Source organism: Solenopsis invicta, chromosome 1 (genome assembly GCF_016802725.1).
Source record: "Solenopsis invicta isolate M01_SB chromosome 1, UNIL_Sinv_3.0, whole genome shotgun sequence".
Classification (NCBI taxonomy): Eukaryota; Metazoa; Arthropoda; class Insecta; order Hymenoptera; family Formicidae; genus Solenopsis; species Solenopsis invicta.
The window spans coordinates 17,735,493-17,750,641 of NC_052664.1; the positions used below are offsets into that span (position 1 = coordinate 17,735,493).

At 28.8% G+C, this 15,149-nt stretch overlaps 2 protein-coding genes across 3 annotated transcripts; one reads left to right on the forward strand and one right to left on the reverse strand.

Moving 5' to 3' along the window:
- Positions 1–1,013: 1,013 nt before the first annotated feature.
- Positions 1,014–7,156, reverse strand: LOC105201218 (U4/U6.U5 tri-snRNP-associated protein 1). 2 transcript variants are annotated; one of them, XM_011169163.3, is made up of 11 exons: positions 6,615–7,156; positions 5,969–6,417; positions 5,664–5,792; positions 5,123–5,542; positions 4,824–4,971; positions 3,752–4,026; positions 3,593–3,680; positions 3,236–3,434; positions 1,813–1,999; positions 1,523–1,677; positions 1,014–1,371 (listed from the first exon to the last, which is right to left on the reverse strand). In XM_011169163.3, exons 1-11 carry the CDS (start codon positions 6,775–6,777, stop codon positions 1,344–1,346), a joined length of 2,241 nt encoding a protein of 746 aa, XP_011167465.1. In that variant the 5' UTR covers positions 6,778–7,156; the 3' UTR covers positions 1,014–1,343. The 2 variants fall into 2 exon arrangements, 1 of the variants encoding a protein (XP_011167465.1); XR_851012.3 differs by lacking the exons at positions 1,014–1,371; positions 1,523–1,677 and adding an exon at positions 2,953–3,075 and having other exon boundaries at positions 1,814–1,999.
- A 120-nt stretch (positions 7,157–7,276) lies between these two features.
- Positions 7,277–14,987, forward strand: LOC105201217 (F-box only protein 21). The gene is made up of 9 exons (XM_011169162.3): positions 7,277–7,602; positions 10,844–11,113; positions 11,198–11,651; positions 12,061–12,191; positions 12,881–13,013; positions 13,293–13,493; positions 13,766–13,837; positions 14,153–14,423; positions 14,501–14,987. Exons 1-9 carry the CDS (start codon positions 7,451–7,453, stop codon positions 14,680–14,682), a joined length of 1,866 nt encoding a protein of 621 aa, XP_011167464.1. The 5' UTR covers positions 7,277–7,450; the 3' UTR covers positions 14,683–14,987.
- The last annotated feature ends 162 nt before the right edge of the window (positions 14,988–15,149 follow it).

The following is a 15,149-nucleotide window of genomic DNA, read 5'->3' on the forward strand; positions in this document are numbered from 1 at the left end:
TATTTTAATTTTTTCAAATAATTTTATGAAATATATAATGCATAATATATTTAAAAGGCAGGGTTGGATAGTAATTAGTTCAAAAGTTAATAACTTTTAACTTGACTTAGAATTACTTCAATAATATTCTATTCTGAAGTTTCTTCGTTGTTCACTATTCAACGATTTACGCGTTTGGAAGAAATGGGTAAGCAGTACTACTGTTGTGAATCAAATATTGCTGATGGTCTTGAAGACATTAATGTTGCGAAAAACTAAACAAGAATTGATAGCAAAAGGCGAATTAGAAAGTTTACTCGATAAATATAGTAAAATAACAGTAAAACTTAAAATATAAACAGATTCAAAGTTACACATGTATTCTTCTTCGCTTGCGCGCAGCCGTTGACAAACGTATAGCAAGCGAAGAATACGCGCGTGATTTCAAATCTGTTTATATAGTACTTGTTCCTCACGGGCAAGTTTAACTGCTATTTTTTTACTATATTTCTTTTGCATATATCCATAGATATATGGGATCTACAGTTTTAAGTCGCCGATTCTGAACGACCAATTAAAAGAGATTTTCCTAGGCAAAGTTTTTTTTTTCTCATAATGCTCTTAAAATTATTATTTTCATAAAAAGCATTAGTAAAATTTCTATACATACACACACACACACACATGTGCGCGCGCGAATTTACTTTTCAAAATCAATTTTTCATTCAACATCAAAGTCAATTTAATCTTAACATAACTTTTAAATGAATTTTTGTTTTTATAACTTTTAACGTAATTAAGCTATTAACTTTAATTAAAATTTTATTCAACCCTGTTAAAATAAAATAATTTTACATCTATATTCATTAGATCGTTAGATGAATATTTTATTTATTTTTTTTCTTTTATCATGTGAATTTTTGTTAGAAATTTTTTGTTTCTATAATTTATTTTACACACATCAATATAAAATATAATAGTAATGAACTATATATTATGGAACATGTGATTTTTAATCAAGAAATATATTCATATATCTATGAAGTATGCTTTATTGTATAAAGTAATATCTATAAAATTATTATACTTTCGCTGTTACTTCTTCAATGATACATTACACAATCAAATAAACTATCGAGGCGTAAAACGATTAATTTTGAATCATAAATTTGCTGAGTATTATTACGTGCTTTCATAATTCATTAATTGAGAAAAATACGTAGTTTTCTTTTTTTATTCCTAGTTTATAATCTTCACATTAAATTATGAATTCAATTATGAATTCAACTTTTTATTTCCAGATACTACATTATACACATGTAAGATTATATACAATTGTCATCCTCATATGCTTTTACTATTCCTTAATGTTTTGTTTTAGCTATGCTAGTCCTGCAAAAAATTCATATTGCATTTGAATTTCTATTAGAATATCTAATAAATAATCATCATAAAAAATAATTATAAGAAAATATCAGTATATATATTTAAAATATTTACTCATTAAAAATTTTCTATTTTAAAATAAATGAAGTATTCTTACGTTTGCATCTGCTTACTGCCGCTGAGCACTATATATGGTGATTGTGTTTCCTTTTGTTTAGCTTGCAATAAATTCAATGTACCTAGAGGTGTATCTGTTGAAGACATTCGTTTCATTAAAACTTCTTGTTCGGCTTTCTTCATTCTTTTCTCCACCTAAAATATTGGAAAATTACAATTTCAAATATTAAGTTTGACTAAAATGATACGAATGTTACTATTTGATAAATTCGTATATATATGTTCATATATATATAAAACATTCTAATCAATATAATCTAATTTATAAACCTTATTTTTTCCTGGACCTTTCCCATGAAACTTATGCGACAAATATCGAAAAGCTTCCTTGGCACACAAGACGTGTCCATCATCATCAATATATTCAAGTTTAACATTCGGTTTAAAACCATCCTTTTCCTTAAAATCGGACGTCGGTCCGTTAAAGCGATCTCTTCTGCCGAACTTGTCATCATCTCTAAAATAAAAATAATACATAAACGAGCAAATAAAACAAACATCTCAAATTTTAAGCTCTTTATCAATAAAATTCAGGTCAGTTTTTCTCAAAGGTCAGTTTTTATCAATTAAATAAATGCTACTATACTACATTATTTTGTCTTATATAATTATATAATTTCGATATCAGAAGAATAAAAAATAAAGCCCTTGAAATGCGGTGTTCTGAAACTTGTATCCACTACCAGTATAAATAAGACTTGTGAAGAATGATGTTCGTGGATATCTAAGATACGTTATGCGAATAAAATTAAAATAATTTTTAAGGTATGTTACATTTTTTTAAAGTTTTGCTAAGTTTGAATGTGTTTATAAATTCACACGAACAAAAATAGCACTATCTAGCTACGACCGTAGAACGCATGGTTTATTCAATTTGTATTATACATTATCGGTCAAATTCTTCACCTTATTACATTTTTTTAAATTGTTGAAATTCTATGTTAATTAACATTTAATACATTCAGTATAAACAAATCGTATTCTACATTATATACCGATATAAAAAAAAATATTAAACTCTAATTATGAAACTTAAAAATTATTAATTTTATATTTATGTATGTAAAAAAATCTATATTTTTTCTCTGCTTTTTATCATTCTTATATTTATCTAAAATTCAAGTATGCTCAAAAATATTAAACATTTTAATTTTTAATAGCATAGATTGTATCGCCACAAAAATCGACCATTATACTGATTTGTATTAAATACATGCAAGTCTTTCATAAAAAAAAATGATAACAGCCATGATGTATAGAAATAAGACAAGCAAAATCTTTTCTTAACATTTTGTTGTTGACTTATTCTGCAATCTAATCACATCTGGCACTTGACTCTTCCCACGAACGGAGACTCATTTAGAATCTTAACACGATTCGCAGCAACGGAATCGCATAACATAAACATACCTTAACAAATCCTACTCTCTTCTCAGGCCTTGTGTTCACCTCCGATTAAGCGGTAAACTCTCGTAGTGGTAGCGGATCACCCGTTCCGAGCACCGATTTCCGGGCTCTATTTAAAACTGTTAACTGACAGTTCGAAATTCACTAGAGACTTGTCTAATACAATACTTGTAGGAGCGTATTCGACATAAGAACCATTTCTTACATGTTTCCTACGCACGACACATATTTGAAACACGTAAGAGATCTCATATATCGAATCGCGGTAATATATATACTCACTTACCCGTATGTTTTGTCCTCTATTGAATAGTTCTGAGCTTGCAGATGTGCGAATCGTGACGCCGAAGGGCGATTGCTGTCCTCTTTCTGCAAGTAACCTTTACTCATAGCTAACTTTAAAGCTCCACCTACCCCTTGACCGAGTGAGGGCTCGGCGTCTAGAATTGCCGCCTCCATTACAACTGGTTCCGAAGTGTTCTCATCTATTTACAGATTTATATTTAAAAAAAAAGAACGTAATTATGTGAAATACTTCAATTACAAAAATAAATTTACAAATTGTAGGAATGCATTCATTTTTTTCTTATCTTATAAAAAGAAGTATCAATCTTTATATAAAGTTAATCTATATGTGAAATACCTAAATGCACTGTGTTCCAAGCACCACGACCATCGTCCTCTTCTTCGTTTACAGGTGGCTCATCTTTAATTCCGTCCATTTCAAAATCCTACAACATTTTATATTACATTATAAATATGTTATTCTAATACAAATTCAGTAATACAGTACGTTTAATACCATGAGTTCTTGTCCATTTTCCTCTCTATTTCCAGCGAGCCCATAAGTAGGTATATCACCCAAGGTTCTACAAAATTCTGCAGTAGAATTAAGAACGATATTTCCAGATTGATTTTCCTCGGAGTTAAGAATTTCCTGCTTTATTGTTTCAACAGTTTTTTGAATGCTAGATGAATGTTCCTCCTTCAAACGTCGAGTTTTCTTTAAAGCCAACTGTAACTCTAATTCTTTATCGTCTTCTTCAAGTTTTATCCCGGCAAGATCTTCCTGTGGAGCTATTCACAATAATTTTAATAAATCGAACAATAATAAAATAAAAGCGTTATAGGTTATTGAATAAGCAAGTTAGACGTTATTTTCTTTAATTTCTACATGAATAGTTTTAACAATCAAATGAAATGCTTCAACTTGATCAAGTCTTCATCATATGTACCAATTTGAAAAACAATTTTATTACATTAACTTTAAATTAAAAAGATTAAAAAATAAATGCTGAAGATTTCACATTTGCATCTATCGATGTTGGTAATATTATAATATTCTAAAGTGCTAAATTATGATTAGAACAGATGTATATAACAATTTAAATTTTGAATCAGCTATGTGTAAAATTTTATGATCAATTCGTCGTTACATTAGTATATAAAATTCGGAAGAATTTTCACGAAGTCAGTGTCGATAAAATCATGTCCATTCAAATAATTGTCTAACAAAATAATAAAATAAATTCGCTTATTTATTGACCTATAATTTTTTACATTATTATTATTGTTAATATGAGCAAAATAAAAATTTATTAAATCAGACAAATAGTGTAATTTATTATCTATAAAAAATTTAAGAAAAACAAAAACTATGTATATAATTTAACAAAGTGCATATATGTGTGTAGGCACATATATGTATACAATATATGCGCGCGCGCGAGCGTATTGCGTGTGTTTGAATAAATAATAGAGTAGAAAATGTTTCACTGCAAGATTAAAACTTACACTTGCAATTTACAGTTGTCTAATAAACCCTTTCTGTCTCTAATTTTTTATAAAGTTATATAAATATTATTATAAATTACCTTCTAAATCGTCGACATCTAAAGTATCATTATCCTTTGAATCTTCTGGTTTTTTTCTTCTTCTGCTTCCAAGATCTCTAAGATAATCATTATCCACAGGAACCAGATCATCAGCCTTCAGTTTCTTTTTTGTTCTAATTTTCCGAATCTACAATCATATATTTTATATTATTTTATGTTACAGAGAAAATTAGATTTTTGAAATACATTATGAATACAAAATGTATTAAATATAATTGCTCGAGACAACTGTGATTAAAGAATATTAATATACAAACACATAAAAAACAATCTTGTACCTTCTTCTTTGGTTTCTTGAATTTTGCAAGTTCCTCTTCATTATAATATTCACTTGCTAATTTTGGCTCTGCGATTTGTAGCGTTTCCAATTTTTTATTTGCTAAGCGTTGCTTCACTGTCTCTGTCTGACGTCGTTTAAATTCGACCGCATTATTAGTGCCCAGCACAAAATTGTCTTTTTTCTCACCATCAATTTCCTCGTCGTACTTTTCTAAAATCTTATTTTTAGGGAATCCATATTCGTCCAAATTTTCATCGGCATATGGATCATACGTAGGTTTCTTAAGCTTATTTATAACACTACGCTTGTAACGTTCATTGTCAATCATATTCACATTTACAAGTGAATCACCACTTTCATTTAATACTTCTTGATCTTTCAATGTTAAAATTACTGTATTGCCTTCCTCAAACGATTCCTACAAAATATTTCCTATTTAGAACTTATTGTAAGTAAAATAAAATTTTTTTTAATTATGCGTGTTATATACAAGTCTTGAGGGAGCTTATATAATTAATATCATATATTTTTACACTTACAATATTGTGTTCAACTTTAAGGCCTTTTAAATCTTTCCCTGTATATGCGGTATTACGAGTAGTATGCATGTCCTCTTTAACCAAATTACCAATTCCAAACTCTTCATCCAATTGATCCAACATTTTTGCCTTAAATTAATATAAAAAAATTGTTAACATGCAGCATAATAGATAGTATAAAATTAAAGTATTGCAATATATGAAATTGTTAAATATGTATACAAAAACTTGCTTTTACAACTTCAAATCTGAACAAAGTAAAGTAAGTAAGAACAAAGATGCTAAGAATCCTATTAAGACATTACTCTCATTTCTGCTTTCTTCTTCTCTTCTTCTAGCTGTCTAGATCTGTTGATCCATGCTTGGGTGTCATCATCCGAATCACATTCACCCAAAGTTTTCATTTTTGATAAATTTGCCTCAATCTGTCTCTTTTCCTTTTGAGTACCTATCTTTTCTCTCAGCTTCTGCGCCTTTATTTTATCACTATTATTTGGTGCAGGTTTGTGATAAAACTCGCCCAAATCATCTTTAATTTTGCTAGAATCATCTTTCGGTGTATTATCCACTTCCAATGGTTTCAACCCTAACTTTGCGCGAAGCTTGTTAGTTTCTTCAATTGATAAAGACGCTTGCGACGTTCCACCTTTGACAGGAGATGGGCTGCGCTGCTTAGAGATTTCAGGTGGCGGAGGCGTCGACGGATGTGACGACTTTGATATTTTTGGTGGTGGCGGAGCATTAACGATCTCAACTGCAAATAAGAAAATCTTATTCTTCTACAGTTATATATCAATATAATTCTCATCTATTTTAATTATATATAATTTCATAACGTATAACTAGGCTTATCCTTATTTGACATTCGGAGACTATACAAGAATAAAATGATACATCATGCGTGATACAGAGCATAGCTCTATAATATAATACAATACTGGAGTCTCTTACCATCGCTGTCGTAATCTTTGCGCTCTTTCCTTCGATGTTTCTTATGATGTCTATGCTTCTCTGATTTTTCGCGGTCGGGAGTGTAACTTCTGGAGCGACTGCGATGACGCTTCTTCTTGGCATCGCGAGACTTTTCGGTTTTGTGACGTTTGTTGGAACCCATGTCAACGCTTCCGATTTAACACCGCTGTAAAATCTATCGTCCACTCTATTTCGTGGTTACAACTTCGTCACAGTGCTACGTACTATTCTTTTGCTAGCTGAATCGTCTAATATTCTATGCTCACACAGTAAAGCGAATATACGATTGATAGGCCTTTCCTCTTGATTGTATTTCCTCGGCAGTCCTCAGGCTCTCTAATAGAGCATCAATTCGACCAGGACCTTGTTCATATTGTGGTATATCTTGGTTTTATATATTGTAGAAAGAACTGTAATAATAATTCAAAGCGTTGATTGATTGCACCCGCGATAATAGACGATAGGTAGCACACCACGAGTCGCGTCTACTTGTTTCCGCTTAGAGTTATCCTAGTATCTCCACCATTAAATTACGCATGTTTCTACGCATGCGTACGAAACCATTAAACGAATTGTAGGCCTGTTCGTGTTGCAGCTGCACTTTTTGCATTCGTCCTCCATAGCGTGGTCGCTCTTTGAGGTTTACGAACGCATTCCAAGTCGCACCCAGTCGCATCTGGTCGCATCTGCGACTGTCTCAGACTGTCTGCAACTGTACCCAACTGTACCGAGTCGCATGATAAATACGTTTTTCGTATCACTTTGTGTTCAATGTAAATTACGATTTTCTTCGTGCTGAACTTCTCACAATAATCATGATAACAATTTTACCCAACGAGGTAATAACCATCATCCTGCAGCAGAAGAGCATTAGCTTTCAGGATGTCTTAAACTTTGGCCTTACGTGCAAACGATTCCTCGGTGTGATTGACAACAACAATTTATGGCAAAGAAAACTTCATCAGAGGTAATTTTGTCTTGAAATTTCTATGCGATTTAAACTCGTGTTTAGTACTTATAAATTTAACGCTTACGAAGATGTTAGCGTATCTTTTGTTATTATATACCTTTCATTAGATGGATGTGACACAAGAGGTTTGTTTTTTATTGCTACAGTGGCTTCAGAATAGATTACCAAAAACGCACATTTTTATAAATGCGTTCTGTATAGCGAGCCTTATATCCATCAATTAATTCGATCTTGATTTAATCTATTCTTTATCTTTTTCTAACACTGGGAGCATCATAACCTAAATCCGATTAAGGAGGTTTAGGATAATTAACCGCGTCATACAACTTAATCCTCGTAGGGGAGTTTCAAGACCCTCGTTAAAAAAAAAGAATTAGGACGTTGGTTTGGATACCCAAACCAACCTTTCAAAAGAATTTCTATAATAAGAATTAGAAAAAGGTAAAGGATGAATTGAACTATCATGTAAATACATGTAGTTCTAATGTATTCTATTCCTTTCATCCATAATCCTGTATGCGCTGTTTCTGAACGGCTGAATATTGTTTAGCTATGTCCAGGTATATGCCATTAATACATAATTTTTATATCAGAAGTTCTAATTCTGTCATCTTAAAATTAATTAGGTTATTTGTGTTTATTAAGTTTAGTTTTTTAAAAATTGCTTTTTTAAATCATTGGAAAAAATTATAAACATTCTGATTTTTTGTCAAAAATTGCTAGTATATAAATTTTTAGTACTTATATAAATGCTACCTAATTTTTAATATTCATTGTATGCAAAAAATTTGTGAAAAAACCAACATTTAATACTGTTAGCATTCTAGAATTAAAGTTGACTTTAATCAAAACTAAGCAAACCACAAATCTCTATAATGTATCAAAATTTAATACACTGCTGTTGTTATTTTGTTTTACATTAAAAATGGCTTATTTCTTTGAATGTAAAATTTATGTCAACATACTAATGCTGTATATTATTTGATAGCATTAGGCACTTGAGGAAAATAATTTACTATAGTTGATCAATATTTCTTATGGCTTAAAGCTACTACCTATTGTCAGGACTTAACATTCCAGGATGAAAGTTAAGTTCTATAGAAATCAAGCAAACTAAAAGCTTCTATAATGTATTAAAATTTAATAAGCTATGGCTTCTATTTTTTTTTATGAGACAAATACAGTAGAAACAGTCTAGAAAATTTGAATTACATATTATCTTTGCTACTGCAGCATTTTGCATATAAAAAACAGTTTATTTCAATCTCTTATTGACCCTTGTCAATAACATCGACCTCCTATTGATAACATTTCTATCTTATCATACAAAATTTTTTTTTGGAATTAGAAATTTATAATTAATGTCAGATTCAATATGACAAGTATGGTAAACTTATATTAAGATGACAATTTATTGATAATTTTAAAATTCATTGTGTGATAGTGTCATGTGCAAATAAGCTAAAATCATTTTCCACTCTAATTCATAAGATAAAACAACATTCTTCTATATTCTTATCAATTGTATTCTCTAATTGATGAAACTAAATTTCTAAATTCTCTGTCTTTAATGATGAAAATGCGCGACCATCACTATTATGACAATTTTATCTTTGACGATAAGTCAAAGTGTGAAATTAGAGAATAATGTGAAAATTTTTTACATAATTCTTAATTTTTATTTATTAGTATTTTAAAATTTAGCTTTTTGTTTGATTTCTTATTCTATGTATTTTTGCTAAATATTCCTACAGTCTAGTGTAATTACAAAAAGTTTATTTTTATAAGCAACTGTAAATTTGAGTGTGGAGTATCATTATCTTCTGGAAAGCATAACGAATGATTCGGTGAATTATTTGTTAATGTCATGATTTAATGTAACTATAATAATATCCTTCACATCCTCAACATTGTTAAATTTAATGAACATTAAGCGTAAGACACAACATAATTTATTATTTATCTATAGTGTTCATTCAGGAAACCGATTCTAAAATTCTAACTTCTATTACTAATATCTGATATTCATTCATTGTGTACAAGATCTTATGCCTTCTTATCACTAACCCTTATTGCAAATAAATAAAAAACATTTTAATTTAAATTTTCACGATCTATTCACAGACTTTACACAAACATTCTAAATACTGATCCATGTATACCTATGTGTAAAAGTGAGGGAAGAAGGTCTAACATCTGCAAAACATTATATTTCAAACACACTAGAATCTGGTGTAATATATACCGGCTGGGTTCGAACGTTCATAATCTTATCTGTATCGCTCAAATCGCCGTGATTCTGCAAATTTTCAAGCAATTGCGTTTAAATGTTGGGAAATATTCTTGAATTCCCCGCAATTGCTTGAGTTATTATCTAAAACAGTAAAAGAAAATCAATTTTTTGACCCTCTAAATTGTGTGATCTTCTTAAGAAAAGTAAACATAAGTATAAATATCCTTAATAAGTAAATATAAGAAATAGATGTTTGAATCAAACATCTGTTTGAATCAAATAGAATTTGAAATTTTTAAGTCAAATCGAATCTCTTTAATTCTAGTGTAAATCAAATTTTCTTAGATTTACATCATACACTAATTTTAACATAATAAGATATTTTCAGTTACGTTTCAATAACATCTTTCTTTTAAAGGATGAAAAAATTAATCGCCACATAGGTTTGAGAAAATAATTCACTAATTATAAGGAAAATGATGTGTTTAAAAAATTAGAAAATTTATAATATTAAATAAGGAAAGTGCAGATTTTATAAACTAATAAATGCATAATAGGCGAAACCGTACGATCGATAATTTAATCCTATCAAATTATTCGAATTTGAATAATTTTCATATACTTTTAACAAGAAAGAAAAGATAAACTAATTGCTATAGCTTATCGATATATATTTTTAAAAATAATGGTTATTAGAATTTTTTACAACTATTGGTCTCATAAAATTAATGTATTTAATTTTTAAAACTGTTCTTTACAACAAGTTTATAAATATTCTTTTTACACTACATGCTAATAAAAATAACAAGTTACTACAGAACAGTGTTCAATTTATTTCATTCTATTTGTTACACAATAATAGTTATTCAGCTTTTTTTCAATTTAGCAACTACTCGATTATTACCTTATAATTTTTCTAATTTTTATTGTTGATGTACACTAGACCTGTATACTTTTACAATATAATTTTTCAGAATAACAAAATATTTTTACTTTTAATAATAGGTGGCCTCATTTGAAAAGAATACATAGCAAACGAATACAAAATAAAGAATATATAAATTTTAAAGACGATGCGAAAGAGAATATAATATGTGGAATTGAATTACGGCGTTACTTGACGCTGATGTCCGAGAAGTTCTTTTACAAAAATGAGTTGAGCGACAATGACTTACAAGATTTCGATAGCTTATTAAGTCCAAATATAGATGCGTATACTATGAATTACTATTTTGTCAAGGAGGAACTAATATATCTGATCAAAATGTTTCCATTGTAAGATTTAATAAGTTATTAATATTACATTGTGTTAAATATAGTAAATTGATTGTACGATTAATATGCACACATATTTTTCAGATCATCTAATTGTAATTTGACACATAAATATTACAGTAAAAAACTTCTTCCTTATGTACAACGGCGTAGTCTAAAAGACGTATGGCTGGAATTTATAAATTATCCTACAGAAAAGCAGCTTTTAGAACAAGCAGCTACTATCGTAGCACAATGGTACCAACCGGAAAAAAATATTTTTTATTTGGACGTAGGAGCATCGCTGGATAATATTGCACAACGAGTATTGGAGAGTCTTAAAAATACACATAGCAATCATCCAATATCTTCAATATCTGCTGAGCAGTTTTCTTTTTGGAAATATAACAACATCGACAACAAACAATGGAATAAGGAGGAACAAAAACAGATTATAGATGTACTTCGAACTGTTTTATTTAATGAATTAGGTTTTCATGCAGCTTCGGTCTCCGACCCAAACGTACTTCCTCAACCAGAAGACATTCTTATAGATTGCGTAAGTCATTACATAATATGTTGCAATATATTGCATAATATGTTATAGATATATTACAATTACATGGTGAGCATATTTTGATACTATAAGGCCCTGTACACAATAGAGGAATATTTAACATACCTAAAATATTAGAAGTAAGAATTAAAATTTAAAAATCAGTTTTCTTAATGAGCATTATAGATAGATACTAAGTTATGTTGTATCTTGTATAAGCATATTTTTGTTTTATGTTTTATTCGTATCCATTGCGCGTTATACTTAATATTGAGAAAACTGATCTAAAATTTTAATTTCTATTCCTAACATCTAATATTTTTCTATTATGCGCATAGCCTTATACAAATATTAATAATTTTATTATAATTTGTAACATTATTATAATTTGCTACATTATTATAATTTGTAGGTTTTAGAAAGCAAAGTTGGTAATGCTATATCTCTGGCAATAATATTCCAAAGTGTGGCAAGAAGACTTGGAGTGTGTTGTGACCTAATATCTTTTCCTACTCACTTTTTTTTAAGTTGGAAACCGAAGTGGTAAGCATAAATTTATCTTTAAAAGTATTATCTTGTTTTTCTATAAACTTATGTGTAATTATATTATTGCATCTGATACATCGTGAATATTTTAAAAGATATAGGATAATTCCTCACATGTCAAGTGATGAAGTGATGAAAACTTTCAATGATTATTTATCCGAAACGATTTAGTTTCAAAAATACAAGTTGTGTCAATGTTGAAGAAAAACTTTATTTTTTTCCAAAAATTTTGAAAACTATTTGGGTTATTTTGATGAAACATTAGGTATGCTTAAAAGGTTCAATACGAGGTTCAATATCATACTTTTTTTTTTTCTCCAATCAGGAGCTAATCAAGGATAAGCTTGTGCGCCGGTACTTGGTTTTTATAAGAGAGCTAATATGCAACTGATTCTTTTTAAGTTTAAAATTGATAATAAATGAGATAGCACAAATAATGTCTCTTTATTATTTTTGATAGGATAAGTCATTACGAAATTTTTTCTTTAACTTTAATACACTATCTTTGATGCTAAGCTGTTTTACATAATTATATGAAATTTCCGTTTTGAATTAATGTGAAGAATTGTTCCTAAAAATCTTTTAGAATATTTAAAAACCCTATATATATATATATATATATATATAACTTTATTGTTATACATACATATAGGCATAAATAACTTTATTGTTATACATACATATAGGCATGAAGAATGTTTCTATATTGATATCCTGCATGGTGGAGCCATTTGGAGCAAAAACGATTGTCCGAGAACTCGGGGTAAAAGATGTCCAATAGAAAATTTTAATTATCACAAAGAGATTAGTCCTACAGAGGTTGGTAATTATTTATTTATCTTGATAAAGTTTCTGAACTACTCGCACACTATTTCAGAAGCGAGAAACACAACTATAACAATAAATACAAAATAATAATTAAAATAATAATTGTCAATAAAATTTGTAATCGATAGAATAAACTCATAAAATATACTTATGATTGGATTTTCGACTTTGTGTTGTCTGGGATGTTTTGTATGAGTTTGAAAAACATAATGGTTTTTTTATTTGTTACAGTTTTAGCCCTATTTATATATGTTTAATCTTTGTTTTAAGATGGTATTACGGATGATTAATCATTTACAAATGGTTAATCCTAACTGTCAACATTATCAAGACAGGACCCAAATACGTTCATTGCTGGAATTTCGATATATAATAGAACCATACAACTTAGACACGATTGAAATGCTAGGTTACCATTATATGCAAAACCAAATAAATTTATCAAGTCTCATAACCACATTACAGTCAAGGGTATGTAAATTTAATTTATATACAAAAGTATATATATACATTTTGATTTTTTTCTAAAGTATAAATTATTTATATAATAAAATGTAATAAGAAATAAATGAAGTGCTAGTAAAGTGTTTAAACTTTTTTTTAGTCTTCTATATAAACATACTTTTTGCATAAGTAAGATTACAGTACATTTTTAACATATATGTTAATGAGATCTTAAGTTAATGAAACAACTGTTGCAAGAAATATTTTTAAGTAAACTTCATTTTTCCATACATATACAGCGTTTTGGACATGGACTTGAAGAACACATGAGAGCTAGGGAAATGAGCGTGATATTTCGAACATATAATGCAGTACGTAATAATTTATTAGGAAAAAATATACAGTTTATGTATTACATAATATTGTTGGAAAGATTTTAAAAGCTATCTTGTAAATGAGTTCTATAATTTAAAATGTAATGCGTGATAGTTAATGCTACTTGCAGATATCTTGAACAAATGTATATTGAACAGATATAACCATAATAGACTGATTTGTTTTATATTGATTACATATTCATTAATTATTAATACATAAGTATTACAACTTGAGTATGAAGAACAATTTAGAGCATTATAAAAGTTAATAAACATGAAAAAAATATTATTGTGACCTATATTTTTCAGGCTACACCAACATCTGCAGATTGTATAGTACCAAACGAAAGACCGAGAAAAATGAAATATGCGGTTGGAATGATTGTCATTTGTTACAGTAGTTATGTTATGCATCATACAGGTGTGATAATTGGATGGGATAAAATATATAACTCAAACGTGAAAATAGACCATGATTACAGAATTTTATATAGTCATTCTTGTCCCGGCGCCAATACCTTGAAACAGCCGTTTTACACTATCCTCAGTGAAAACGGTAATACGTATTACGCTGCCGAAGGTACAAATCGATTATGTTATTTTTTATGATATTATTTACATGTAAGTACGTAATATAAAAGAACTTTTGATTTTTAGATTCTTTGATAGAGGCATGTCCGCCAAGATGGATTGAGCACAAAGAAATTGGCCGATATTTTCATAAATTCGCACGGTCTCACTATGTACCTAATACGATACTAACAAAACATTATCCATATGATCTGGCTGTTCTCAATACACTTTGTCTATCAGAATCTCTTCATTATCCACATCTTTAGCCCATGGTTAAAATTCCATTGTGATCAGAAATTGTACAAGGCATTACTTATCACTGAGAAAACAAATTGTTATATTAGAAATGACTGCAGTAATTAAATAATAGCGTTTTACAATTTACTGAACACAAATTATGGCACGTGAGAAATAAAACGTGGTATGAAAGCTCAAGTTTTCATACTTATAGTATTATCTTTCATTCAGATAAATGTATTACAAATATATTGTAAATAATTATGTAGTTTATTTTAAAAATAAGAAAGTGGTGATGTATAAATGATTGTTATAAGAAATTTTTTTTTTTTTTGAAAGAAATATTTATACATATCTTTACTGTAGAAGAAAATGTGATAAATATATATTTTATATACATATATACATGACAGTGTGGTTTATTTTTGATATTTACGAAAATATATAATACCAAGGTGACGAAATTTTAATTTAATCAGCAATTGGTTCAATTAAA

What these genes read in the sequence shown, in the direction of transcription:
- LOC105201218 (XM_011169163.3), bottom strand. Translation starts at nt 6,777, where the DNA reads ATGGGTTCCAACAAACGTCACAAAACCGAAAAGTCTCGCGATGCCAAG. An exon ending in TTGGAACACAGTGCATTTAG is followed by an intron (nt 3,435 to 3,592) that starts GTATTTCACATA and finishes ATCTGTAAATAG; the next exon opens with ATGAGAACACTTCGGAACCA. An exon ending in GGCAGTAAGCAGATGCAAAC is followed by an intron (nt 1,372 to 1,522) that starts GTAAGAATACTT and finishes AATTTTTTGCAG; the next exon opens with GACTAGCATAGCTAAAACAA.
- LOC105201217 (XM_011169162.3), top strand. Translation starts at nt 7,451, where the DNA reads ATGATAACAATTTTACCCAACGAGGTAATAACCATCATCCTGCAGCAG. An exon ending in CTGATCAAAATGTTTCCATT is followed by an intron (nt 11,114 to 11,197) that starts GTAAGATTTAAT and finishes CATATTTTTCAG; the next exon opens with ATCATCTAATTGTAATTTGA. An exon ending in AAGAGATTAGTCCTACAGAG is followed by an intron (nt 13,014 to 13,292) that starts GTTGGTAATTAT and finishes CTTTGTTTTAAG; the next exon opens with ATGGTATTACGGATGATTAA.